This window comes from Chiloscyllium plagiosum, unplaced genomic scaffold (assembly GCF_037043375.1).
Source record: "Chiloscyllium plagiosum isolate Xiang-an unplaced genomic scaffold, Cpla_swu_hap1 HiC_scaffold_1, whole genome shotgun sequence".
NCBI lineage: Eukaryota > Metazoa > Chordata > Chondrichthyes > Orectolobiformes > Hemiscylliidae > Chiloscyllium > Chiloscyllium plagiosum.
Genome location: NW_028270139.1, coordinates 121,509,172 through 121,535,038, shown reverse-complemented (window position 1 = coordinate 121,535,038; position 25,867 = coordinate 121,509,172). Strand labels below are relative to the sequence as shown.

The following is a 25,867-nucleotide window of genomic DNA, read 5'->3' as shown; positions in this document are numbered from 1 at the left end:
CAGAGACCCGGGTTCAATTCCCGACTCAGGCGACTGACTGTGTGGAGTTTGCACGTTCTCCCCGTGTCTGCGTGGGTTTCCTCCGGGTGCTCCGGTTTCCTCCCACAGTCACAAAGATGTGCGGGTCAGGTGAATTGGCCATGCTAAATTACCCGTAGTGTTAGGTTAAAGGGGTAAATGTAGGGGTATGGGTGGGTTGCGCTTCGGCGGGTCGGTGTGGACTTGTTGGGCCGAAGGGCCTGTTTCCACACTGTAAATAGTCTAATCTAATCTAGTCTAATCAGTCTAATTATCAGATAATAACTACCTGTTACTGACTCTGACATTGAGGTCCCAACCCCAAAACAAGAACCCTTTAATCTGTTTCTCTTCAAAAATATTTTCAATACCTTCTGTTTTTATTCTAATTTACAAATGTTTTAATTAGTCGTATCATTATTGAATGGAGTTGCTCTTTTGTTTTGGCTGATGCTCAGGGTTTGACAAATTTCTTGTCAACATAAAAGCACGCTCATTGGCATGTGTACATCAAACAAGTATGAATGAGTTACACTGTCATAAAACTGTGTTCAGAAAAATCAAACCTTATAATCAAATCAGAGCTTGCTGAAAGCTTCAAAGTATTTCATTTTTGTCAGATCTTACAATGAATGCTTGTTTTCTTTGTTGAGTTGTGAGCCAAAAAAATTGATGTGACTTCTCTGACTCGCTTTTATATGCCTTTTGAGGCCACAAACTGCAAAACATGTCGTGTATCAGAAACTGCTAGAATTAAACAAAAAGAAAAAGAATATATTTGATCTGGGTCTTTGACTTGCTCTGGAGCTGTTCAGACAAAAAAAGTACTGGAGCTAATTTAGGAGTGGGAAGGGCAGCAGTATATAGGACCATGAAAAAGAAAGAAGGAAATGAGTGTGTTGGATGGTACTAGCTGGGAAAACCATTCCATTGTTTTGGAGTCCGCTGACATGATAATTGATTTCAGAAGGAAATTGGACAGGCAATTGAGGAGAATAAACCTACAGGTTCCTGGGGACAGAAGGGTGAAATGGGACTGAAATGGATTACTCTAAAGAGAGCCAGCACTGGTTCAATGGTCTGAATTGCCTCCTGTATTTGCCGTAATGATTTTATGACAAATCTTTGGAGGATAGTTCGTTGATAGAGCATTTTCTTTACACATTTTCTACTTTCAGGTTTAAAAGTGAGTCAAGAAGGTCACTGTATTATGGCTCTGGTATTATACATGTACAACCTGACATGAATTTATGAATGCAATAATTCAAATTTGATAATTGGTACATTCAGTAAATCTATTTCTCAATAAATAGAGAACGCCAAGTCCAAATTTGTTTAATGAGATAACTAAACGCCATGTTTAAAGTTCCTGTGGAAACTGTTGACTACTGCCAATAATTACAAGGCATCATACTAAATAAGGGAATAGATTAAACCAGGGCCATGGGAAGGGAAGTGAAGCCAAGATGCTTGTCCTGAAATCTCAAGACATTAACACTCTATAAATGTTACAGGCAGCACAGACATCCAGAACATGCAATAAAGCTGAATATCTTTTCCAATCTAAATGGTTTCAAACTAACACTGAGGAGAGATCGGACAAACTCTTTTCGCTTGAACATCAACCTGTTAGTCATTACAAAATTATGAGAGGCATGGTTAGTCGGATTCTTTTTCCCAGGGTAGAAATGTGATTTACTAGGGGACATCGGCCGAGGGTAAAAGCAGATAAGTTTAAAGGAGATTTGTGACATAGGTTATTTTATACAAAGGGTGGTAAAGTGCTTGGAAGGTGCTGCCAGAGGAGGTGGTAGTGGTGGATCCAACAGCAACATTTAAGATGCAGCCTGATAGATACATGAATTGGCAGGGAAGAGAGAGATACAGACTACGTGGAGGCAAAGGATTAAGTTTTGAAAGGCAATGTGTCGCTGCTGGCTTGCTGGACCGAAAGGCCTGATCCTGTGTTGTACTGTTCCTTGTTCTTTGCTTTAATAGCAAAACTGAATATGACAAACATATCAGAAATTGTTTACAAATCATATATCAGTTTTGGAAAGACCATATCTCTGACTTGAAGGATAAGTGGTGAATAAAATAAACTAGGTCAAGTGGTTACAGTGATAATAATCAATCTGAAGCTGAAGATGCCATAAATCACAAGACCACAACTTGGAAAGCTTTCTTCTATGAAAAATAGCTGAAGCCTAATATGGATGATATCTATCTGTCTTTTTATCTATCTTTTATGCATTAAATTTGCTACATGGCTTGCGTTTTTCTTATTATAAGTATTTGAAGTACCTGTTAAGTCTGCAATTTGTGATGTGAAATAAATCACACAGATTTGATTCAATTGTAGCATTCATATCTTGAAGCGATGGTAGCCTCATGTTAACATTGAGAATCATAGAATCCTGACAGTGTAGAAGGAGACCATTCAGCCCATAAAGTCCACACTTACCCTCTAAACAACACACCACTCAAATTCAACGCCCTACCCTGTCCCTGTAACTCTGTATTTCCCATCATTAATCCACACAGCCTGTGCATGCATGGCCACTGTGGGTGATTTAGCATGGCCAATCCACCTAACCTGCACAGCTTTGGACTGTGGGAGAATCCAGAACATCTGGAGGAAACCCAAACAGACACAGGGAGTACGTGCAGACAATCGCTCAAGACAGAATCAAACCCGAGTCTCTGGTGCTGTGAGGCAGCAGCGCTAACCACTGAGGCACTGTGCTGCCAATCTAAGCACATTAGTGTTGTACTGAGAGAGTGGTGTGCTTTGGAGGTATCATTTTTAGTTTATGTCCACTCAATGGCTTTCAGCCACCTGATTCTCCCAAACGGCTGTCATCCTCCATGCTTTGTGCCCTCAGTGCTTCCAACTCACTCAGAGTTCACCACCTCTTTTATTCCTGCATTAATACTAACTGTTCTTGCATCCAACTGTACTATACTCAGCCCCTCACTTTGTCTTGATTCAGGAAAATCTGATGGGGGAGTTGGCCTTCATGTGGGGATACAGAGACCACAATGTGCAACTCAGTAAGCTTCATTTTGCTGTGCTGTTTTCTCACTACCACTAGCGCCAACTCATTCTTAATCTGCACCAGCTTTTATTAATCTTCTGTGGCTAATTTCCACTCTCTTACACAGGCACTAGCAGAACCCAGTGAACCTCCACAAAGAGGTCAGTGACAGAGACCATCAGCACCACCACTATCTATGAGGGGCAATCACCAAAACCTCAACAGATCCACTGGCAGACTTCCAACAGCACCCTCCTCCAGCTCAAACACTTTCACCTCTGTGGGCACTCTCTTGAGGTTAATTTAGGAGCACAATATGTTGAGCACAGAACTGGTACAACTCTGCAGCTGGTCAAGGAGAAACCTTCTTTTGCATTGGGAGATATTTTACAAGTGGACAGAATTAGTTTTCTGTTTAGAAGGACCATGAATTAGTTTTCTGTTTAGAAGGATCAGGAACTTTTCTTTTGATTAGGGTCAAATTCCAAACCTTATACAAGTGTTTTTTTCTTAGCTTACACAGGACTTGGTCGAAGTTAGATGTATGAAACAGTTTCTCCTGAAGTTAGGAGATAGTTGAGAACTGTTAGGAAATAGGTTACATCAGAATAAGATTCTTAGTTTTGAAAGCTTCCAACCAGAAGTGTTTGATCAGAATCCTGAAGGGTTTATATGAAGTTGAGAAAATCTAAGCTCAATTAAGTGACTATGGAAAAGATTACCAAACTCTCAACACTGGGAATTGGAAGCTACAATCAAGTTAAATCTATAGGCATGATAATTAAGCAAATTCTTTCTTGCATTTAAATACTATCAGATAAAGTTGGCATAGTCCAACCTGCTGATGAGTCACCATACTTCAGACAAAGGCAGAAGCTGAGAAGGAGAGGCCTTCATGTAACCACAGCTGGTGCATAAAGTGAACCCATGCTTTTGGCATTACTTTGCATTGCAAACCAGCTATCCAGCCAACATCACATTCTGCACACTAATCGCCTCCTTGTCATGTCAACAAAGCAACTGCAATGGGAATGGGGCATTTAAAAGTTGAACGTGAAGTTCCATTTCATAAACTCATTCCATAGCAAGCATTTTGCAGTTATCACATTTGCTCGCTGAACTGTCGGTATGCATGGAGATGGTCTGTAATGTGGAAAGCAGCTTTTTCTTTGGGATGGCATTAAGGGACTATCATGGTGGCTTACTAGAAGAATTATACTTCCAAAGTAGGGTGAAATCCTTGGTTGTGGAATGCATAATTGCATAAGACTGCACACCTCAGAGCACCTTCTCAAAGCATGGCAATGACCTCCATGGGAAGACTCCTTGCCTCAATCTAGAAGAATGAAGGGTGATCTTATTAAAATGCACAAGGTATCATGGGAGGTTAACTGGGTGGATTGTTCCATTAACAGGGGAATGTCGAATGAGGAGATGTAGTTACAGATTAAGAGGACCTCATTAAAAAAGAGATGCAAAGGAATTTCTTCACTCAGACAGTGAAGAATGTCTGGAATTTTCTACCTCAGAGACCGTGGAAGTTACTTGCATAGACTTTTGCAGTACCAAGAAGATGAGGGCCATGAGGAGCTGGCATATAAAATGAGTTGAGGCCTAAAGCAGATTAATCATGATCTTATGGAATGGTGGGGTAGACTTGAGGAGCTGAATAGCCTATACCTGCAACAGATTACATCTGCTCTTATTTCTTGAGTTCATTTGAGACCTTGCCTTTATAGGGCATCATTGTAATTTTCTTCAACTGTCTGAAAGATAGCACATTTGCTGATTAAGGGTTTCCCAGTCCATCATACTGAACAGTGGCATCTGCTGGAGAAGGATTTGCCCTCCAAAGGACGTGGGTACATTCCATGCACGGCCCATCCAGGTCACAGCTGCCCTGAATCTTTATGTCACCAGTGGCTCGTTTCAAAGAGTAACGGGGGTATGTGTGGCATCTCACAATCCTTACTACAAATCTGGGATATTACTGATGACATTTTTCCACATGAAAGTATATACCCCCAGGATCAGGAAAATCAAGCAGCTTGGATAATAGGATTCTCCCCCATTGCTATCTTCCTCCAAGTGTGTTTGAGAGCACTTTAGCAACAACCTGCAAGGTACATCAACAGGAAAAGCTTCTACTCCATCAATATCCAACTTATCTGTGACCACTTGTGATGATGCTGTCACTTTAATAAAGTTATTTTGTCCTGGGTTTTTTTTGAAGAGGGGTTGTAAAGGCAGAGGTGGTAAAGTGACTATGGGAGCTAGCCTAATGCAATAGTTTAAGAGACCTTTCAGTATTTTTAAAGCAGTTACAACAATGGAAGAGGAGTAACCAGATCAGATTTTCTATTTTTTTTTAGCTGTAGCAGGGAGAAACTGTTTTGGGCCCCAGAAAGTTTGCAAGCTTCAGTAAATAATTCTGAACTGTGACTTTCTCTGAAATCTCTCTTGATGTTGTTCCCTTGGGAAACTATCTGTGTCTGAATTTACCTTTTTGCCAAGGGCTGTGTTTATGGGATGTTACTATATTGTATCAGCTCAGCACTGTCTCCATGACTTGTCCTACCTGCCAATCTCCCTTCCCACCTATCCACTCCACCCTCTTTTCTGACCTATCACCTCCATCCCCACCCCCATTCGCCTATTGTACTCTTTGCTACCTTCCCCTACCCTCCTCTCTGACCTATCACCTTCATCCCCACCCCCATTCACCTATTGTACTCTATGCTACTTTCTCCCCAACCCCACCCCCCTCTCATTTATCTCTCCACTCTGCAGGCACCCTGCCTCTATTCCTGATGAAGGGCTTTTGCCCGAAATGTCGATTTTCCTGCTCCTCAGATGCTGCCTGACCTGCTGTGCTTTTCCAGCACCACTCCAATCTAGACTCTGGTTTCCAGCATCTGCAGTCCTCACATTTGCCTATATTGTATCCGTTAATTAGTAATGGTACTGCATCCATTATTCCATTAAGTTTTCCACTAGCAAGTTATTCCAAATTCTACTTCCTTTTGTTTGTATTTTAACTATCGTGTTTAAATAAATTGTGTTTCGCTTAACGTCGAGTGGTTTGACCTGTTGCATCACCCATTGGAACACCCACTTTACATTTACCTTTAAAATAAGAAAAAGTTAGGGTCTAGGCTACCTTCTCAAATTAATTTGAGGGGGTCTGGCCTAGTCTGGTCCATAACACTCTGGTGTCAAATTCCAAAGGGGTGTGTCAGATAGCCTAGGAACTGCCACAAATCTTACATATTAGCAAACCCTGATGTTCCCATGTCCTTTCAAGGTTCTTAGCCCATACAGGGATAGCTGTGGAAGGTAAGATGTACCCTTTTAAAACTGTGCTGCACCTTTACGACAGCCTTGGAGTGACACAGAATGAAGATACAGTATTGCTCATGCTCCTTCCAGGGCCATATTGAATAGACTATATACCTCCTTAAGATGGTGCTTTGATGCATGCACTGCTCTGGTGAATCATTGCAGTATAACCCTGAAAGGATCTCCTGTGTCTGACATTGAGTACATTGGACAACTTGAGCTGACAAACTCAGGGTGCATGGGATACCCTGGATGCAGACAAGATTTAGAGTCATAGAGTCTTAAAGGTGAACAGCACAGAAACAGACCCTTTGGGCCAACTTGTCCATGCCGATCAGATATCCTAAGTTAATCTAGTCCCATTTGCCAGCATATGGCCCATACCGCTCTAAACCATTCCTATTCATCTGCCCATCCAGATGCCTTTTAAATGTTGCAATTGCACCAGCCTCCACCACTTCCTTTGGCAGCTCATTTCATACATGCACCACCCTCTGCATGAAAAAGTTGCCCTTTAGATCCCTTTTAAATCTTTCACCTCTTACCTTAAACCTATGCCCTCGAGTTTAGGACTCCCCAAACCCAGGGGAAAGGCATTGCCTATTCACTCTATCCAGGCCCCTCATGATTTTATAAACCTCTAAGATCACCCCTCAGCCTTCAACACTCCAGGGAAAACAGCCCCAGCCTGTTCAGCCTCTTCCAATAGTTCAAAATCTTCAACCCTGGCAACATTCTTGTAAATCTTTTCTGAACCGTTTAAAGCTTCACAGCATCCTTTATATAACAAGGAGACCAGATTGACAATCTGAAATTGATGATTAACGCATTGATCAGAAGACCTATTCCAGACAACATGACAGAGCACAGTGCCAGCCTGAGATAGCCCGGTTGGAATCCGCTTGCAGAATGAGTTAGCTGGGTTTGCAGTGCCTTTTGTTTTGCTTTTAGATCAACCTCTTACATGCTATACTGACAGTTGTAGTAACTGAGCCTTGGTGAGATGGTGTGCAGTGGCAGTCGGGGGGGGTGCCTCTGGATTGCAGGTAAGCAGACAGAAGCCAGTGACACTTAGCTTTGAAAAACACAGAAGATCACTGAGTTTCTTTCTGCAATGCCAGCCATCCCACTTCACTGGTAACATGTGCACTTATCTTTGTACACCACAGTCTTATCAGGTTGGCTCTTTCTGGTGATCCATAGGAAAATAGACTGCACTTATCTCCCCCCACGTATCCACATTTTGGTAAGGCAAACCAGGGCAGGACCTATACAGTTAATGGTAGGGCCCGGGGTAGTGTTGGCAAACAAAGAGACCTGGTTCCTTGAAAGTGGAGTTGCAGGTAGACAGGGTGGTGAAGAAGGCATTTGATATGCTTGCCTTCATTGGTCAGTGCACTGAGTAGAGGAGTTGGGACGTCATTTTGCAGGTTTACAGAATGTGACTGAGACTAGACAATGGTATTCTGTGTGCAAGTGCCATTTCCAAATTTCTGTCTTTGGAAAGAGAGGGCATGTCCATGTTGAAGAAATCTTTTTCTTACTTACCTTCCATGATGTCTTGCTGATCCTTTGAGCTTGGGACATTTCTAATTGACCCTCTTGCTTTGACAGCCTGTGTACTCTCCTTAAATCTGATAGAAAAGCCCATCTTCTGGCTTGTGAGAATCACAGTGAATGATCATTTCAACTTGGGAGAGTGGGGTAGGGGTGACAGTCAACATTTGGAACTCAGAAACAAAACCAACATTTTCCCTCATGGGAAGATTCTGCTCTCTGGTGTGGAGATTCAAGTTTGAAACAAGAGATAACATGGGGTACATATAATTCTTAAACAAAGACTCATGAGGGAAACAGATTCGCAAGAATAAGAATGTGTTGAAGATCAATTCTGTGACAAGCTTAAGGCAACCTATCAGGAAACTAGTTGTAGATACTTCACCTGTTCCACATGGAGCACTGCAATCAGTCCAAGCTCCAAATTTCCAAAAGAATTCTGGTTGTCCTATTGTGTTCTCTTCCTCTGTGTCTTTCTTGATAGTATATTCATAACGAACACCAGGGTTCTTTTCTTGGAACAGTAGCTGTAAGTTAAGAGTTTCATCGTTAAATGAATTTCAGACAGAAGCCAATCACTCCAGTTGCAAAATCTAGAGATATTTAATATGCAACAGAATTGCACTTGAACTGGATTGGCTTGATTCACGATTACTGAGGTTCATTTGATTTAGAAAATTCAGCTAAATATCTTCTTTGGATTCAAATTTCATCAAACTTCCATCAAGGGAAAGCACTGGAATCAATCATTAAGTAGGGTCTAGCAGGGCACTTGGAAAATCTTCATGAAATCAGTGAACAAGAGAGAGTATTGTTGTGAAAGAGAAATCATGTTGGACTGATTTATGAACAGTTCCTTGAAGAAATAACAAGCAATGAAGTGGATGTACTGTACTTTGATTTCCAGAAAGCATTTGGCAAGGTACCTCTTCAAAGATTACCTTGCAAAATAGGAGTTCATGGTGAAAGGGGAACATATTGGCATGGTTAGAGATTTAGATGGAAGAGACTGGGCATGAATGAATCATTATCAGGCTGACAGAGTGTAACAAGTAGTGAGCCACAGAGATCAATGATTTGGATAACCAAATGAATGGTTGCAAAATTGCTGCTGGTACAATGATAAGTATAAGAAAGCATGTTGTGTGGCAGTCAAGCAGAATAAATGTCAGTCAGCAATGCCTACATCCCAAGATTGGATTTAAAAAATATAGATAGGTAAAGTGAATGTTTTGGTACAGTTGTATACAGTTTGGTAAGGCCGCATTTGGAGTGTTGCTTTTAGTTTTTACTCTCCTTATTTATGTAAGGTTGTAAACATATTAATTAGGAGAAAGTGACTACTGCAGATGCTGGAGATCAGAGTTGACAGTGTGTTACTGGAAAAGCACAGCAGGTCAGGCAGCATCCGAGAAGCAGGAGAATCGACGTTTCGGGCATAGGCACTTCATCAGGAATGAGGCTTGTAGGCTGGGGGCGGGGAACTGAGGTATAAATAGTAGGGGAATGGGGCTGGGGGAGGGTAGCTGAGAATGCAATAGGTAGATGAAGGTGGGGGAGAAGGTGATAGGTCAGAGAAGAGGGTAGAGCAGACTGGGATAAGATGGGGGTGGGCGAAATGAGGCCATGTAATAAGAGGAGGAGAACCTCTTCAAGGTAATCATCCTTGCAAGGAAACCTTCCTCTGCCACCGCAGCAAGTGCAAAACCTGCTCCCACATCTGCCCCCTCACCTCCGTCCAAGGTCCGAAAGGATCCTTCCACATCTGACAGAAATTTACCTGTACCTCCACAAATGTCATCTACTGTATCCGTTGCACCGATGTGGTCTCCTCTACATCAGGGAGATAAGACGCCAACTTGGGGATCATTTCAGAGAACATCTCTGGGACACCCGCACCAACCACCGACCCATGGCGGAACACTTCAACTCCCCCTCCCATTACACAAAGGACATGCAGGTCCTGGGCCTTGTCCATCACCAATCCCGAACCACTTGACGCCTGGAGGAAGAACGCCTCATCTTCCACCTTGGGACCCTGCAACCACATGGGATTAATGTGGATTTCACAAGTTTCCTCATTTCCTCTCCCCCTACCTTATCCCAGTCACAAGCTTCCAACTTAGCACCATCCTCTTGACCTGTCCATCATCTTTCCTATCTATCCGCTCCACCCTCCTCTCCAACCTATCACCTTGAACCAGGTGCTTAGGTCCCAAAAACTTATCAAATTTAAATCTGATGGTTTTGACAACAGAGGACCAATCCAATTGTAAAGATAATATTAGGTCAACAGGGGTATAAAAGAAGAGGACAGTTGGAAAAAGTCCCAGGCTACCTGTCATCTGAGAGATGACAGCTATCAGCTCATAAAGAAAGCACCATCTATTTATCATGATACCGTGGCACACCACCTAAATTCCTGAGAGAAGAATCTACAGAAAAACCATTCCTGATAGAAGAACCTACAGAGAGAGAACCTTCCTGACAGAAGAGGCACAGAACATTCTGGAAACATATAACATGACTGCAATTTTTAGATTAGATTCCCTAAAGTGTGGAAACAGGCTCTTCGGCCCAACAAGTCCACACCGACCCTCCAAAGAATAACCCACCCAGACCCATTTCCCTCTGACTTAATGCACCTAACACTATGGGCAATTTAGCTTGGCCAATTCATCTGGCCTGTGGGAGGAAACCCACGCAGACATAGGAAGAATGTGCAAACTCCACACAGACAGTTGCCCTATGCTAGAATCAAACCTGGGGCCCTGGTGGTGTGAGGCAGCAGTGCTAACCACTGAGCCACCATGCTGCCCTGATACAGACTAAATTCTATTTTGTTATATGAAAGCGACCTATATTTATTGGAACAGCATTACATTAGAATTTTGTTTTATTCGCTAATAGTTAGTGGTTAGAAGGGAATTATTTGTTTGTTACTCGTTTAGTTAATTTGTTCACTGTTAGAGTTAGATAAATAAATTGTTACTTGTTAATTTTAAAGTAAGTGCTGGGATTTATTTTATTTCACCACTGGAAGTTGCTGAGAAGCACCTTACACCACGTTTCACAATCCTTTTATAGATTATAGGAAGAGGCACTCCTCTTTGGGTGTTTTTGGTTTTAGTTCTCAGAGAGGGGTCAACCTCCGTTTTATAACAATGGCTAATTTGAATGGGGGATGTTATCTTATGAGGAAAGATGAAATAGACAAGGTTTGTATCTTTTCCAGTTTAGAATGACAAGAGGTGATCTTACTGAATCATTGCAAGGTACGAAAGGGAATTGACAGAATGGATGCTAAAAGATGTTTTCTCTTGTGGAAAAGACTAGAACCAGAGAGAGACAGTATAAAAATACAAGGAGTCTCTATTTTAGGGCAGACAGGAGGAGGAATTGGTTTCTTGCAGAGAGCTATGAATCTTTCGGACTCTCTTCCCAATAGAGTGGTGGAGGGGAGATCATTGCATTCCTTTGACGTAGATGTGGATAGGTTCCTGGCTCACAAACATGGTGAAAGCTGTCTGGGATAAGTAGGAATGTGGATTCAAAGCCATAATCATACGACACAGAACGAAATCACATTAGCCATGATCATAGTAAATAATGGAGCAGGCTAGAGGGATAAATGACCTTTCCCAGTTATTTCTTCATACATGCAAATGTTGAATGTAATGCAAAATCAAATCTAAATTCTGATTGTGTTTCCTTTTTAAGCTTTGCACTGAATTTCATTATTTGCTTCTTTTTGTTTGATAACCATGACCCACACTGCGGTTTAGATGTGGTGACTGCTCTGCAGTGTCTGTGGCTATCCTTTATGTGGGAGCATGCAGAGTGAGTTAATCAGTTATCTTGTCAGTGTGGCTTAGTCTGCAATTGTTTTCCATCCACAGATAGACTTCCAGTAGCCAGCAGTGGGAGACTTTGCTCATGGTTTTACACCTTACCTTACAGTCACAGAAGTTTAGCAGAGCTTACCCAGAGCAGACAGGTGAGATTCCTATCTATCTCAACAAGACATTGTCACTCCTGTCATTATCATGAGGCTAGTAAGGGATAGATTTTTCTCCAACAGGGGATCCTTTTATTCACAATCCTATCACATATCCTTAAATTGAAAACAGGACAACATAAAGACCTTTTAATCAGACCCTAATTTTTAATTTGAGCATTCACCAGAATATTGCTATTGTAAACATTTAAACTGTGCTATTATATTAATTATGTTCAAAGATTTTTTTTCAATTTAATTATAATTAATTGTACAAAAAGCTTAGTTTTTCTCTCTTTGTGCTTCTGGAACACTCCAGAAGTTGTTTACTGTCTCAAGTCTGACTCCCTTTTCCTACATATTCACAACTAAATTGAAAGCAAGATTCCACATGCACCTTTTTCTTTTGAACATCTATTTTATAAATCTTCCTGTATTAGTTTTTCTTGGAATGCAGTGACGTTGGCAGGACTGTATTTTTGCCCACCTCAAGTTTCCTTGAGAATTACCACAATTGTAACAGCATTCAGAAGTGGAACTTTCCATCTTAGAGCGAAGTTCATATTTTATGAGGAGTAAATAATAGTACAGCACAGGATTGTGCCCTTTGGACCACCAAGCCTCTGCTGACACATGATGCCTTTCGAAACTAAAATCCTGTTGTCTCTATGCGGTCTGTATCTCTCCATTCTTTCTTTGTACTCATTCATGGAATGTGGGCATTGCTGGCTGGGCCATCATTTATTACCCATCCTGAATTACCCAGTCAGCAAATGAGTCAACCACATTGCTGTGGGTCTGGACACACATGTAGACCACACTAGGTAAGGTTGGCAGTTTCCTTCCCTAAAGGACATTAGGGAGCCAGATGGGTTTTTCCAACAATCAGCAATGGTCATCATTCGACCCTAAATTGCAGATTTGTATTATTGAATTCGAATTCCATCATCTGCAGTGGCAGCATTTGAACCTTGATACCCATGATATGAGCTAAGTTTCTGGATTAACAGTCCAGCAATAATACCATTAGACCATCAGCTCCCCAAGCCTATTCATGTATCTATCAAGATGCCTCTTAAACAAAGAACAAAGTACAAAACAGAACAGGAACAGGCCCTTTGGCCCACCAAGCCTGTGCCAACACATGACATCATTCTAAAATAAAAAAAACCCTGTGCCTCTGTGTGGTCCATATTCCTCTATTCCCTGCCTATTCATGTATCTGTCAAAATGCCTCTTAAATGTTGCTATTGTATCCGTCTCCACCACCTCCTCCGGCAACACATTCCAGGCAAGTACCACAATGTGTGTAAAAATCTAGACTCTTACATCTCTCACATCTGCCCCATTTACCTTAATCCTATGCCCCCTAGTAATTGACATTTCTACCCTGGGAAAAAGGCTCTGACTATCCATCGTATCCATGAGTCTCATTATTTTGTAAACTTCTATCAGGCCACCCCTCAGGGTTTCACATTCAAGTGAAACAATGCAAGTTTGCCTAATCTCTCTTCAGTTTTATCAAGCTGGCCCCAACCTTCTCTATCAGGACCAATCAACTCCTCAATACTTAGTTAAATCCCAGGGTCAGCTACATAACACCCCCATGTGAGCATTAATTGGCCATTTGAGATATCAATTAGTGCATGTGCATCTGCCACAGTTTTAGTTTTTAGTAGGAACAGGGAGTAGGTTGGTAGGCAGTGAGCATATAGCACCTACTGAATTTTACTTTCCATCTGGCTCTCGACCCACTTGGCATTAAATCTAATTCTGCTTCTTATTTCAATCTGAATTGCAGAATCATTTTACAATATGTTGATATGAAAATATAAATTCATGCTGAGTAATAGATAACTTATTAATTCAGTAAAACTAATTAAATCACAATCTGTTCATAAAGAACCACAGCAAAGATGATCCTGTGTAATCAAATCCTTAGATGCTGGTAGCAAGACTGTACATGCATACTTATTATTCCATCGAGGGTGAGTTTTCAACCTTAGCCATGTTATCTCAGGGCTGTTATACCAATTATGATGATAAAGTGTCAACTATTTATACATTGTTCCATAAAGTTCTCAAGGCTGAATATTTAAAAGGGATCCAAGATTCATCCATTATCTCATTGTGTGATGCAATACTAAGCCAAGATATTACCTCTTTTCACATCATTGGCTTCCATATTCTGATAAACTAATTCATGAGCACACTGAAAAGTTCTGGGACATGTGAATAGCTTTTTAATGAGCCACTGAATAAATGTGGGATCTTGTAATGTAGGGAGGCTGATGTGTTGCAGCTACCTCACAGTCCTGTCTGATCAGGAAACTCAACCATTCTTAATGTCTGCCATAGACTATTCAGATGGACTTACAGATGGTGAGACTGGAACCCAGACTACCTGGACAAGAGGTAGGGCAGTTATGATTGTTCAAGTAGATCAGGCAGTGGTAGACTGGTGACTGGTCAGATACTTGTTGGGTATTTATTTTAATCGATCCGTTTGGACATGCCATAACACACCCATGAGGTGGGTGAGACTTGAACCTGGATTTTCTAGCTCAGTGGGAGGAACACTATGACTGTGCTTCATTGGAATACTATGAGGTTAGGTGGGTTATGTGGCAGTTAACATGCAGGTACAGAAAACTAATGAGAAGGCAAATGGTATTAACATTTATTACAAGAGAATTTAGAATAAAGATGTCTCATTACAATTAAATGGAGTCATGCCATTAAATGGAGTACTGTGTGTAGTGCAGTTTTGCTCACATAGATAAAGAGAAACTAGCAGCAAGACAGGCCATTGGCTCTTGAGCCTGCTCCACCCTTCAACATGATCATGACTGATTCTCTCCAAACACAACATTCCTGCTTTCTCTCCATATCGTACAGATGCCTTTAACATCGAAGATTTAACATCATTTCCTTGAACATATTCAGTGTTCTCTGGTAGAGAAATCCACAAATATGATACCCTCTGAGTGCACAAATATTTGGTCACCCAAGTTCTAACTGGCCTGTTATCTCCATAATTAAGAAAGAAAATACTTGCCATGGAGGGAGTGAACCTGCACTCCAAGGTATCTTCGTTCAGCAACATTCTCTAGGACCTTACCATTAAGTGTATTAGTCCTGCTAAGATTTGCTTTCCTAAAACATGTTGATGGAGGGAGTAGGGAGAGTTGGGAGTTATGGGGTTGGAGGGGGGGGTGCGTTAAATTGTCGGTGGGGTGAGTTGGGGTGATGAGGTGATGGGGTAGGGAGTTTTGGGTTCAGGGGATGGTGTTGTGGGGTCTTAACGGAGGGGGGGAAGTTTTCAGGGGAGTTGGGGTGTGGGAGAGTTGGAGGAGTGGGGGTTGTAGAAGGTGGGGGTTGTCGTCAATTGGGGGCAGAGTTGTGTTTTGGGGGAGTGAACAGAGGTGGGGGGAGAAAGCTGAAGGTTTTTGGGAGTTGAGGAGAGTTGGGAGTTTTGGGAGTATATGGGGAGCAAGTTGAGGTTGGTGAATGAGGGCAGTGAGTTGGTGTGGGGGGAGTGAGTTGAGTTAAGGTAATGGGGCAATGAGTTAGGGTGGGGTGAGCAAGTTGGGATGGGGCGATGGGGGAGCTAGGCAGTGAATTGAGGTGGGGGAGTGAGTTGAGATGGAATGTGGGGGCAGTGAATTGGGATGGGGAAGCGAGTTGAGGTGCGGTATGGGGGCAGTGAATTGGGATGGGTGTGGCGTGTTGAGGTGGGGTATGGGGGCAGTGAATTGGGATGGGGAGCTTGTTGAGATGGAGTGTGGGGGCAGTGAATTGGAATGGGAAGTGAGTTGAGGTGGGGAATGTTGGGAGAGTTGGGGTGGGGGTGAGTTATAGAGTCAAGGGTTGTGGGTGAATTGAGTTTGAGGTGTGGACATTTTCTGGTGCCCACCCCCCACCATGGGGTTGGAGCAGGGGCAGTGGCATGGGGAGTGCCAAGGCGGTGGCAGGTGTGGAATCCTGGGCGCAGTGTCCTCCTGCCCACACCCAGGGCATCCAATTCACCTCCCCCCACCCCCCCTCACCCCCCTTGCCTTCCCCCCCCCCTTCAGCTGGGTCAGGCGGTAGGTTACTAAAGTGGCAGGCGGATAAGATGCCAGGGTGGTTATGGGTAAGGTCATAGATGAGTAGAGTAGCATTTGTATAGGGTATTGGGTGGATTGAGTGGCATTTCGGTGATAGGGTGAGGTGATACGTGGATGGTGGATATGTAGTGTAAAGGGCAGGGGGATGAGGAAGGTCTGTCAGGTTGGAGGCCAGACAAGTCAGTTCAGGGGACTGTTGTTGTATAGCAAGGGTTGCAGGAGGAAGTAACAGTTTGGTGAGTCAGAGGTGTTCGATGTGCATGGGGCATGTCAAATGAGCTGATCTTGTCAGTTCAAGTTGGTGGGTTTACTCAAGGTTCTGTAAGGGGATTATTGTTAAAAAAAAATCATGGGACCTGGGTCTCGTTGGCTAGGCCAGCATTTATTGCCCATTCCTAACTGCCTAGATGGTCGGCGAATGTCATTGCATTAGTGTGGTTTTAGAATCACATAGAGTCATAGAGATGTACAGCACGGAAACAGACTCTTCAGTCCAACTCATCCATGCTGACCAGATATCCAAACCCATAGTCTAGATTAGAGTGGTGCTGGAAAAGCACATGAGGTCAGGCAGCATCCGAGGAGTAGGAAAATCGATGTTCCGGGCAAAAGCCCTTCGTCGGATCCTGCACTCATCCCTACACCAGAGAATTTACCAGCAAGATTCTCAACTGTCCCTCTCCCATATTATCATTTCAAACCCTTTAACAAGTTAAGCTTTGTTCAATCAGATGTAACTGGGTTTTAAACAGTAATATCTTTAGTAATATTTGCTGCAGACCTAAGATGATAATTTCATCTTTATGAAATTCTGCATGAGTTACATTGAACTTGAACGTTAACTCTTGTTTCACTTTATGGAGGTAATGGCCTAATGGTATTACCCCTGTACTATTAACCTAGAGACCCAGCCAATGACCTGAATTCAAATTGTGGGATGGTGGAATTTGAATTCAATAAAAATCTGGAATTACGAGACTAATGATGACCATGAAACCATTGTTGGTTGTCAGGAAAAACCTGTCTGGTTCACCGACAGCCTTTCACGGAAGGAAATCCGACCTACATGTGACTCCAAACTCACAGCAAAGTGGCTGACTCTCTGTGAAATTAGGGATGGATAATAAATCCTGGCCTGGCCAGTGACACCCATATCCTGTGATTGAATATTAAAAACAAGACAATGCCAGGCCTGTTTAGACTCTGCAGCATTTTGTGTTTTCAGTTCATGCTGTGGAGTTCTGCTAAATGGTTAATTAGTGGAGCTAATTCTTCTCAATCATAACTGTTTTCTTTTAAAAATCTTTGTTTAAGAACACTTCACCCTGCACCATTTCTAATGTGTATGCCCCAATCTATAATTCCCTCTGAGTTTAGAGCAGCACGGTGGCTCAGTGGTCAGCCCTGCTGCCTCACAGCACCAGGATCTGGATTAGTGGTGCTGGAAGAGCACAGCAGTTCAGGCAGCATCTGAGGAGCAGTAAAATCAACGTTTCGGGCAAAAGCCCTTCATCAGGAATATGAAGGGCTTTTGCCCGAAACGTTGATTTTACTGCTCCTCGAATGCTGCCTGAACTGCTGTGCTCTTCCAGCACCACTAATCCAGAATCTGGTTTCCAGCATCTGCAGTCATTGTTTTTACCTCACAGCACCAGGAATCCATATTTGATTCCAGCCTTGAGACTGTCTGTGTGGAGGTTATATATTCTCCCAGTGTTTGCGTGGGTTTCCTCCAGGTGCTCTGGTTTCCTCCCACAGTCCAAAGATGTGCAGGTCAGGTGGATCAGCTATGGGAAATGCAGGGTAAAAGGCTTGGGGTGCATCTGAATGGGATGCTGTTTGTCGGTGCAGTGTGGACTCAACGGACCGAATGGCCTGCTTCCAAACTGTAAGGACTCTGTGGACTATTTTAAATGCATTTTTATTTCATTGCTTTTTCCTTCTTAGGTGCCCAAAATCCTTCAATGTGCTTGGACCATCGAATGAGTTCACTACTACTTATACACTGTAAATGCCCAGTAAAGACTGCAATTAGTTGCAGTATCACTGCACACTGATAGGGGTGAAATCCCACACCAGAGAGATCACACGATGCCTCTGAAAGATTTACTTTGTAGTCTGCAACAAGCACTGGCTTCACCACAGATCCCAAACAACATGTCGATCAGAAGCAGAATGAAGCAGTTAATCATTTCCTCTTGCTTTTATTTTGAAGAACAAAAGTTCCCATGAATGAAGAGAGGAGGCAGAATGTTAAAAAAATTCCAATTGTTTCTAGTCTTTAAGACTAATTCTACATTAAAATGTTACCAATCTTTTTGATATTGTAACAACAAGCACAAGTACATTAAAATTCATTAAATATTAAAAATGTATATAGGAGAAAAATATGTTCTTATTTAATTGTGAAAACATTTCCAGAGACAAATTCACTTATGCATGCTTCAAATAAAGGCTTCATACATGAGCTACTGCAGAATGGATGGTACTTCAGTAGAGGAGTGAAACAGACAATCTCGATTAGCTGGAATTACACACTCTCCTCTAGTATTCAAGGTCAATGCTGTGGTCAGGAAGATCTGGTGTGTAGCAGTAAAACTCACAATATTTCAGATCAGCTTTACTAGCCATGAAATACACACCAGGAATATTTAGAAACTTTCGGGCAAATGTGCATATTAAATGCAAATACTTACATTTCTTTCCTTTCAATTTAAAGCATAAAATCAATGAAGCCAGAAAGGACCACCCAGTAAATATTAGTTCTTGTATATTTATGTGGGTGGTGACTTGGAACTTCCACATATTGCTAGTGTGTGCTGTAGAGCTTTGCATTTAAAATGGCAATTCTCACTTTTTGTATATCATAAAGTTATATAGATATACATCACAGAAACAGACCCTTCAATCCAACTCGTTGATACCGATCAGTTATCTTACATTAACCTAGTCCCATTTATCAGCATTTGGTCCATATCCCTCTAAACCTTTGCTATTCATGTACCCATCCAGATGCCTTTTAAATGTTGTAATTGTACCAGCCTCCACCACTTCCTCTATAGACGCATCACCCTCTGTGTGAAAAGGTTGCTCCTCAGGTCCTTTCTGAATCTTTCTCTCTCATGTGTGAGTTCAAACTCCTCAGTATTCATATGTGGCACAGGCAAGGATTTTAGCACATGCATTTGAGTGTGCAGCTTCAAGAGGTAGCTGTTAACCTACATTTTCCAAGAAGCAAACTACCCAATGCTGACACAACAACAATGCATCATTACCTATGAAATGCTTTAGGACATTGCTACAATAAATACAATTTATTTCTTTTTACACTATTCACTACAAAAATCATTCACAGATGTGGATGGAACTTTGATGTTATTTTAAATCAGGATTTTGCACCCGTGGTGCCGATCACACATTATGCTTGATTATCCAGGATGAAGTCTGAGTAAAAAAAAATTGAATGGAGTCAATGTATAGGGTAAATACACTAAAAATGCATTTTCCTTTAAATAGTTAATGGCCACCTCTAAATTGCTAAATACAAAGTGAAAAAAAAGACTATTTAGTCTTAGCCTTGTGATGATGCAGTACAGTCAGGAGAGGAAAGACCAATGCATCTTTCTATTTGGTCCATCTTAAATCTAGTGTTTGTCTAAATGAGGAAATATTACATTTCCTTGGACTATTCTGAGAGTCCTCTCAGATCCTGCAAAGCATTTTTACTCCCTCTTCAAACAAAAAAAACTGATGACGATAGTACCATGTTTATCTTTTGAATATGAACCAAAACTGAACATGTTCTAAATATCTGAAGTATGACATACCTGAATCCAGACAGGTTCTTTCGTAGGTCCTGGAGCTGTTAGGTTTTCCAGATTCCCATTTCTTTCATATTTAAATGTTGTTCCTGCTGCTTTGTAGTCGCCATTCCACTGGATAATAAAACCTCCATTGAGGAAGTACTTCTCTGGATCTTCGCTTCGCAAAGCCAAGAAATTCCCTGCTTCAGCTATTTCTTCCACCCGGATATCTCGTGCTCCTTCAGGAATGAGGCCCACATCAACATAGCCTGTAAATGGAACAGAATGGAAGTTTAGAGAAATCAAGTGTTCCTTACACTTTCGTGATTTTGAGAAAGGAGTTCACCACAGCCATCTGCTGCAATGGTGAGCTGTCTGGACTAACAAAATTACTTATGACAGGTAGCCCCCAGCATGGTCTATTATGTGATGCTTTTGCTCCAAAATGATGAAAATGTCTTCAGCCATCTGCAGCCCTCAACTGGGAAATTCCTGGAAGGGCTTTAAATTGCACTCCTTTTATGCAGATTTCGGTTTACTGTCCTATAAAACTTCAGCATAAAAATCTAGAGTAACACCCCATGCATTACTGAGGGGGTGCTACACGAACCAAAGAGATGTTAACTCATGGTCCACCTTACATTTTCTTTGGTGAATATAAAAGATCCCACGGCACTGTTCTGAAAAAGGTATTTGTATCCTGGTCAATATTAATCACTCAGTCAATATCAGAAGGATTCTCACTAGACCATAATTTCGTTACAGTTTAATTCAATTTTCAGTGCGCAAATAGACAGTCACATTTACCACATTACATCAGGGCCTAGAGTGCTAAAGCACTGCGTTGGCTGTAAAGTACTTTGGGACATCACAAAATCATGACAACCACTAAGTAAAAATATATGTTTGCATTTTAAACATAAACATTTATTTTATTGTCTCCATCAGTTTGGGGTCAACTTTTGTCCAATTACACTCTTGGGAAGCACCATGGAATTTTTCCCTCCACTAAATAAATGCAAACTATTGTTGTCCATGTTTTCGTACATTTGGATCTGACGGATGTATTGTCACTGCTTTAGAGTCATGGTGAGTCATAGAGATGTACAGCATGGAAGCAGACCCTTCAGTCCAACCCGTCCAAGCCAATCAGATATCCCAATCCAATCTAGCCCCACCTGCCAGCACCCAGCCCATATCCCTCCAAACCCTTCTTATTCATATACCCATCCAAATGCATTTTAAATGTCGCAATTGTACCAATCTCCACCACTTCCTCTGGCAGCTCATTCCATACATGTACCACCCTCTGCGTGAAAAAGTTGCCCCTTAGGTCTCTTTAATATCTTTCCCATTTCACCCTAAACCTGTGCCCTCTAGTTCTGCACTCCCCGACCCTAGGGAAAAGACTTTGAGTATTTATCTTATCCATGCCCCTCATAATTTTGTAACGCTCTATAAAGTAACCCCTCAGCCTCCGATGCTCCAGGGAAAACAGGCCCAGCCTGTTCAGCCTTTCCCTGTAGCTCAAATCCTCCAACCCTGTCAACATCCTTGTAAATCTTTATAGATTACATTAGATTCCCTGCAGTGTGGAAACAGGCCTTTTGCCCAACAAGTCCCCACTGACACTCCGAAGAGTAACCCACCCAGACCCATTTCACTCTGATTAATGCACCTAACACTATGGGCAATTTAGCATGGACAATTCACCTGACCTGCACATCTTTGGGCTGTGGGAGGAAACCAGAGAACTCGGAGGAAACCCCACAGAGACACGGGGAGAATGTGCAAACTCCACAGTCGCCCGAGACAGAAATCAAACCTAGAACCCTGGTGCTGTGAGGCAGCAGTACTAACCACTGAGCCATTGTGCCGCCCCTAACCCTTTCAAGTTTCACAGCATCTTTCCTGTAGGAAGGAGACCAGAATTGCATGCAATATTCCAAAAGTGGCCTAACCGATGTCCTGTACAGCCGCAACATGACCTCCCAACTCCTGTACACAATACTCTGACCAATAAACGAAAGCAAATCAAACGCCTTCTTCACTATCCTATCTACCTGTGACTCCACTTTCAAGGAGCTATGAACCTGCACTCCAAGGTCTCTTTGTTCAGCAACACTCCCTGGGACCTTACCATTAAGTGTATAGGTCCTGCTAAGATTTGCTTTCCCAAAATGCAGCACCTCACATTTATCTGGATTAAACTCCATCTGCCAATTCTCAGTCCATTGGCCCATCTGATCAAGATCCTGTTATAATCTGAGGTAACCTACTTTGCTGTCCACTACACCTCCAATTTTGGTGTCATCTGCAAACTTACTAACTGTACCTCTTATGTTCGCATCCAAATCATTTATGTAAATGATGAAAAGTAAAGTACCCAGCACCAATCCTTGTGGCACTCCACTGGTCACTGGCCTCCAGTCTGAAAAACAACCCTCCACCACCACTTCTGTCTTCTACCTTTGAGCCAGTTCTGTATCCAAATGGCTAGTTCTCTATGTATTCCGTGAGATCTAACCTTGCTAACCAGTCTCCCATGGGGAGCCTTGTCGAATGCGTTACTGAAGTCCATATAGTTCACGTCCACCTCTCTGTCCTCATCAATCCTCTTTGTTACTTCTTCAAAAAACTCTATCAAGTTTGTGACACATGATTTGCCATGCATAAAGCCATGTTGGCTATCCATAATCAGTCCTTGCCTTTCCAAATGCATGTACATCCTGTCCCTCAGGATTCCCTCCAATTTGCCCACTACCGACGTCAGGCTCACTGGTCTATAGTTCCCTGACTTGTCCTTACCGCCCTTCTTAAACAGTGGCACCACTTTAGCAAACCCCCAGTCTTCCGGCACCTCACCTGTGACTATCGATGATACAAATATCTCAGCAAGAGGCCCAGCAATCACTTCTCTAGCTTCCCACAGAGTTCTAGGGTACACCTGATCAGGTCCTGGGGATTTATCCACCCTTATGCATTTCAAAACATCCAGCACTTCCTCCTCTGTAATATGGACCTTTTTCAAAATGTCACCATCTATTTCCCTGCATTCTATATCTTCCATGTCCTTTTCCACAATAAATACTTGATGCAAAATATACGCTTGGTATCTCCCCCATTTTCTGCGGCTCCACACAAAGGCTGTCTTGTTGATCTCTGATGGGCCCTTTTCTTTTCCTAGTTACCCATTTTGTCCTTAATATATTTGTAAAAACCCTTTGGATTCTCCTGAATTCTATTTGCCAAACCTATCTCATGTCCCCCTTTTGCCCTCCTGATTTCCCTCTTAAGTATACTCCTACTGCCTTTATACTCTTCTAAGGATTCACTCGATCTATCCTGTCTATACCTGACATATACTTCCTTCTTTTTCTTAACCAAACCCTCAATTTCTTTGGTCATCCAGCATTCCCCATACCTACCAACCTTTCCTTTTACCCTAACAAGAATATACTTTCTCTGGGTTCTCGTTATCTTATTTCTGAAGCTTCCCATTTTCCAGCCATCTCTTTACCTGCGAAAATCTGCCCCCCAATCAGCTTTCAACAGTTCTTGCCTAATACCATCAAAATTGGCCTTTCTCCAATTTAAACTTCAACTTTTAGATCTGGCCTATCCTTTTCCATCACTATTTTAAATCTAATAGAATTATGGTTGCTGGCCCTGTTGTATTTTTAGTGTACATATATTTATGGAGAGCAGCATACCCTTTTTGCTGTTCACTGTGAATCCAGGCTGATTTCAGGTTCCTTGTTCTCAACAACAACTCCACAACATCAGTGCTCACCCACCCCCAAGTCTTTCTCCAATGGTTGCCTCTGGTTAAACATGTGTGCCTCATGAATTTCACCACCATGAAGCCACACATTTCAAAAACTCTGCTGGAAATTAGTTGTCATTCATACAAGGACTTCACAATTCCACAAACCTCTGCAGGATAACTGAATTAGGGATGTACAGATAGGGAAATAGTGTTGTCATGGCAATGTCCCTGGCATAATAATTGTTTTGTGGACATGGTTCAAATCCCACTATGGTAGCTATGAAATCTAATTTCAATGAAAACAAAAGCTCAAACATGTAATGCTAGTCTGGGCAATGGTGACCACAACAATCATCGCTGATTGTCATAAACCTATCTGAAGGGCTTATGCCCGAAACGTCGATCCTCCTGTTCCCTGGATGCTGCCTGACCTGCTGCGCTTTTCCAGCAACACATTTTCAGCTCTGATCTCCAGCATCTGCAGACCTCACTTTCTCCTCATAAACCTATCTGGTTTACTAATCTCCTTTAGAGAAGGAAATCTGTTGTCCTTCCTTGACCTGGCCAACATGTGACTCCAGGTACACAGTAATGTAGTTATATCAATAATGATAAGTAAAATGAAGGTGTAAGGTGGGCCCCAATCTCACAACTAATTAATGAATAGCAAACATTAGTTTTTCAATTAAAGATAATATCATCGCTTTCAGTTCATTTCAAGTAGAGTGTCAGGAGGCTTAGTTAAATTATTGCAATGGAAAATACATGTGACGGAGAAAAAAAATGAATGTTTATCTATTGTGGATTGATAAAAAGCTGCAATTTGGCTCTCATTTCAAAGTCTGCATTTTGCAATGTTGCTCTACACACAATATTCTGGATTTCTTCTTCATTATTGCTTTTGGTAGGGAAACAAACAGACTGCACATTGGATTGATTTAGCCATTAGACAGTAAATAAAAGGAAGAATGATTCCTTTTAACTGTTAAACTTGTATAGAATCAGGAATGTAGGTTTTGCAGTTGTCTGTTAAACCTTTATGTCTGTAACACAATTCGGTTGCTGTTGTTCATCATTTTTTAAAGTATCTTTTCGTTTTCCTTCTCCAAACATGGTCACTTAAATGGATTTGACAACACAGCTGCAGCTTGTTTCAGATGTTGGTCTCTGCATTACATGTATCAAAAGTTATATCATGTATAATATTTACAGTTTATTCAAAAGAGTGTTCTCTATGACAAAATTGGGTGTAAAAGGAAAGTCTGTATTTTTGATCTACAGTGAGATGAGGGGAGAACATTAAAAGATGCAGCACTAACCTTTAGGCTGCTGTACACATAGATGAGCAACATTATTTGCTAATTCAAATGCCTACTATTTTAAATTTTAATAAAATCCCTACAGTGCAGGAAGAGGTCATTCATTCCATCAAGTCTGCATGGACAGTCTGAAGAACATCACATCCAGGCCAAGCCCATTCCCATCTGATCTCCATAAACCTGTATTTCCCATGACTAATCCACCTAGCTTGCACATCCCTAGACACTACAGGCAATTTAGCATGGCCAGTCCAGCTAACCTGCACATCCTTGGATTGAGGGAGGAAACCAGAGTACCCAGCAGAAACTCTCACAATGCTGGAACTGAACCCAGGGTCCTGGTGCTGTGAGGCAGCAGCACTAACCACCGAGCCACTTATTTTGCCAAATGAGAACCAATGAAGAACATGACGAGATTTGGACAATTAAAGCAGTTTGGCATCCTGATATTTCTAATCTATTGCTGTGACTTTTATGTTAAAAATTGATGCCCTGAAAATGGTTAAGTGAAAATATTATGAGAAGCTGAAGATAATCTGAGAGCAAGGTTTGTGAAGGTTTGTAGCTCAGGTTGAGGTTTAGGGTGTAGGTTTGCTCACTGAGCTGTAGGTTTGATATCCAGACGTTTCATTACCTGGCTATAAGATATAAATAGAAATCAGGAGACAACAGCTTCGCTTCACTTGGAGGTCGCCACTGATGATGTTACCTAGCCAGGTAATGAAATGTCTGGATATCAAACCTACAGCTCAGCGAGCAAACCTACACCCCATAATCTGAGAGCTTTTGGCTGTGATTTTCATACATGGTTTGTGGCGGGGGAGGAACAAAGTTGGCAGGAAATCCTGACTCAATGAACCTAATTTTTCAAACCAGCCACCAGCACTTCCCATTTCTGGTGTGTGGGGGGAGAGGATT

At 41.9% G+C, this 25,867-nt stretch overlaps 1 protein-coding gene and 1 long non-coding RNA gene across 2 annotated transcripts in view; one reads left to right on the top strand and one right to left on the bottom strand.

The window, feature by feature from the left end:
• LOC148152205 (uncharacterized) overlaps positions 1-18,357 on the top strand; it is a 51,647-nt gene extending 33,290 nt beyond the window's left edge. Inside the window, exon 3 of the long non-coding RNA XR_015758067.1 lies at positions 18,006-18,357. This is a non-coding gene — a long non-coding RNA (uncharacterized LOC148152205). The remainder of the gene's footprint in view (positions 1-18,005) is intronic.
• adamts12 (ADAM metallopeptidase with thrombospondin type 1 motif, 12) overlaps positions 1-25,867 on the bottom strand; it is a 569,649-nt gene that overhangs the window by 121,655 nt on the left and 422,127 nt on the right. The window contains exons 15-16 of the mRNA XM_043680588.2: positions 19,886-20,130; positions 8,338-8,479 (exon numbers count right to left, since the gene is read on the bottom strand). Coding sequence (XP_043536523.2) covers positions 8,338-8,479; positions 19,886-20,130 — 387 coding nt within the window. The remainder of the gene's footprint in view (positions 1-8,337; positions 8,480-19,885; positions 20,131-25,867) is intronic.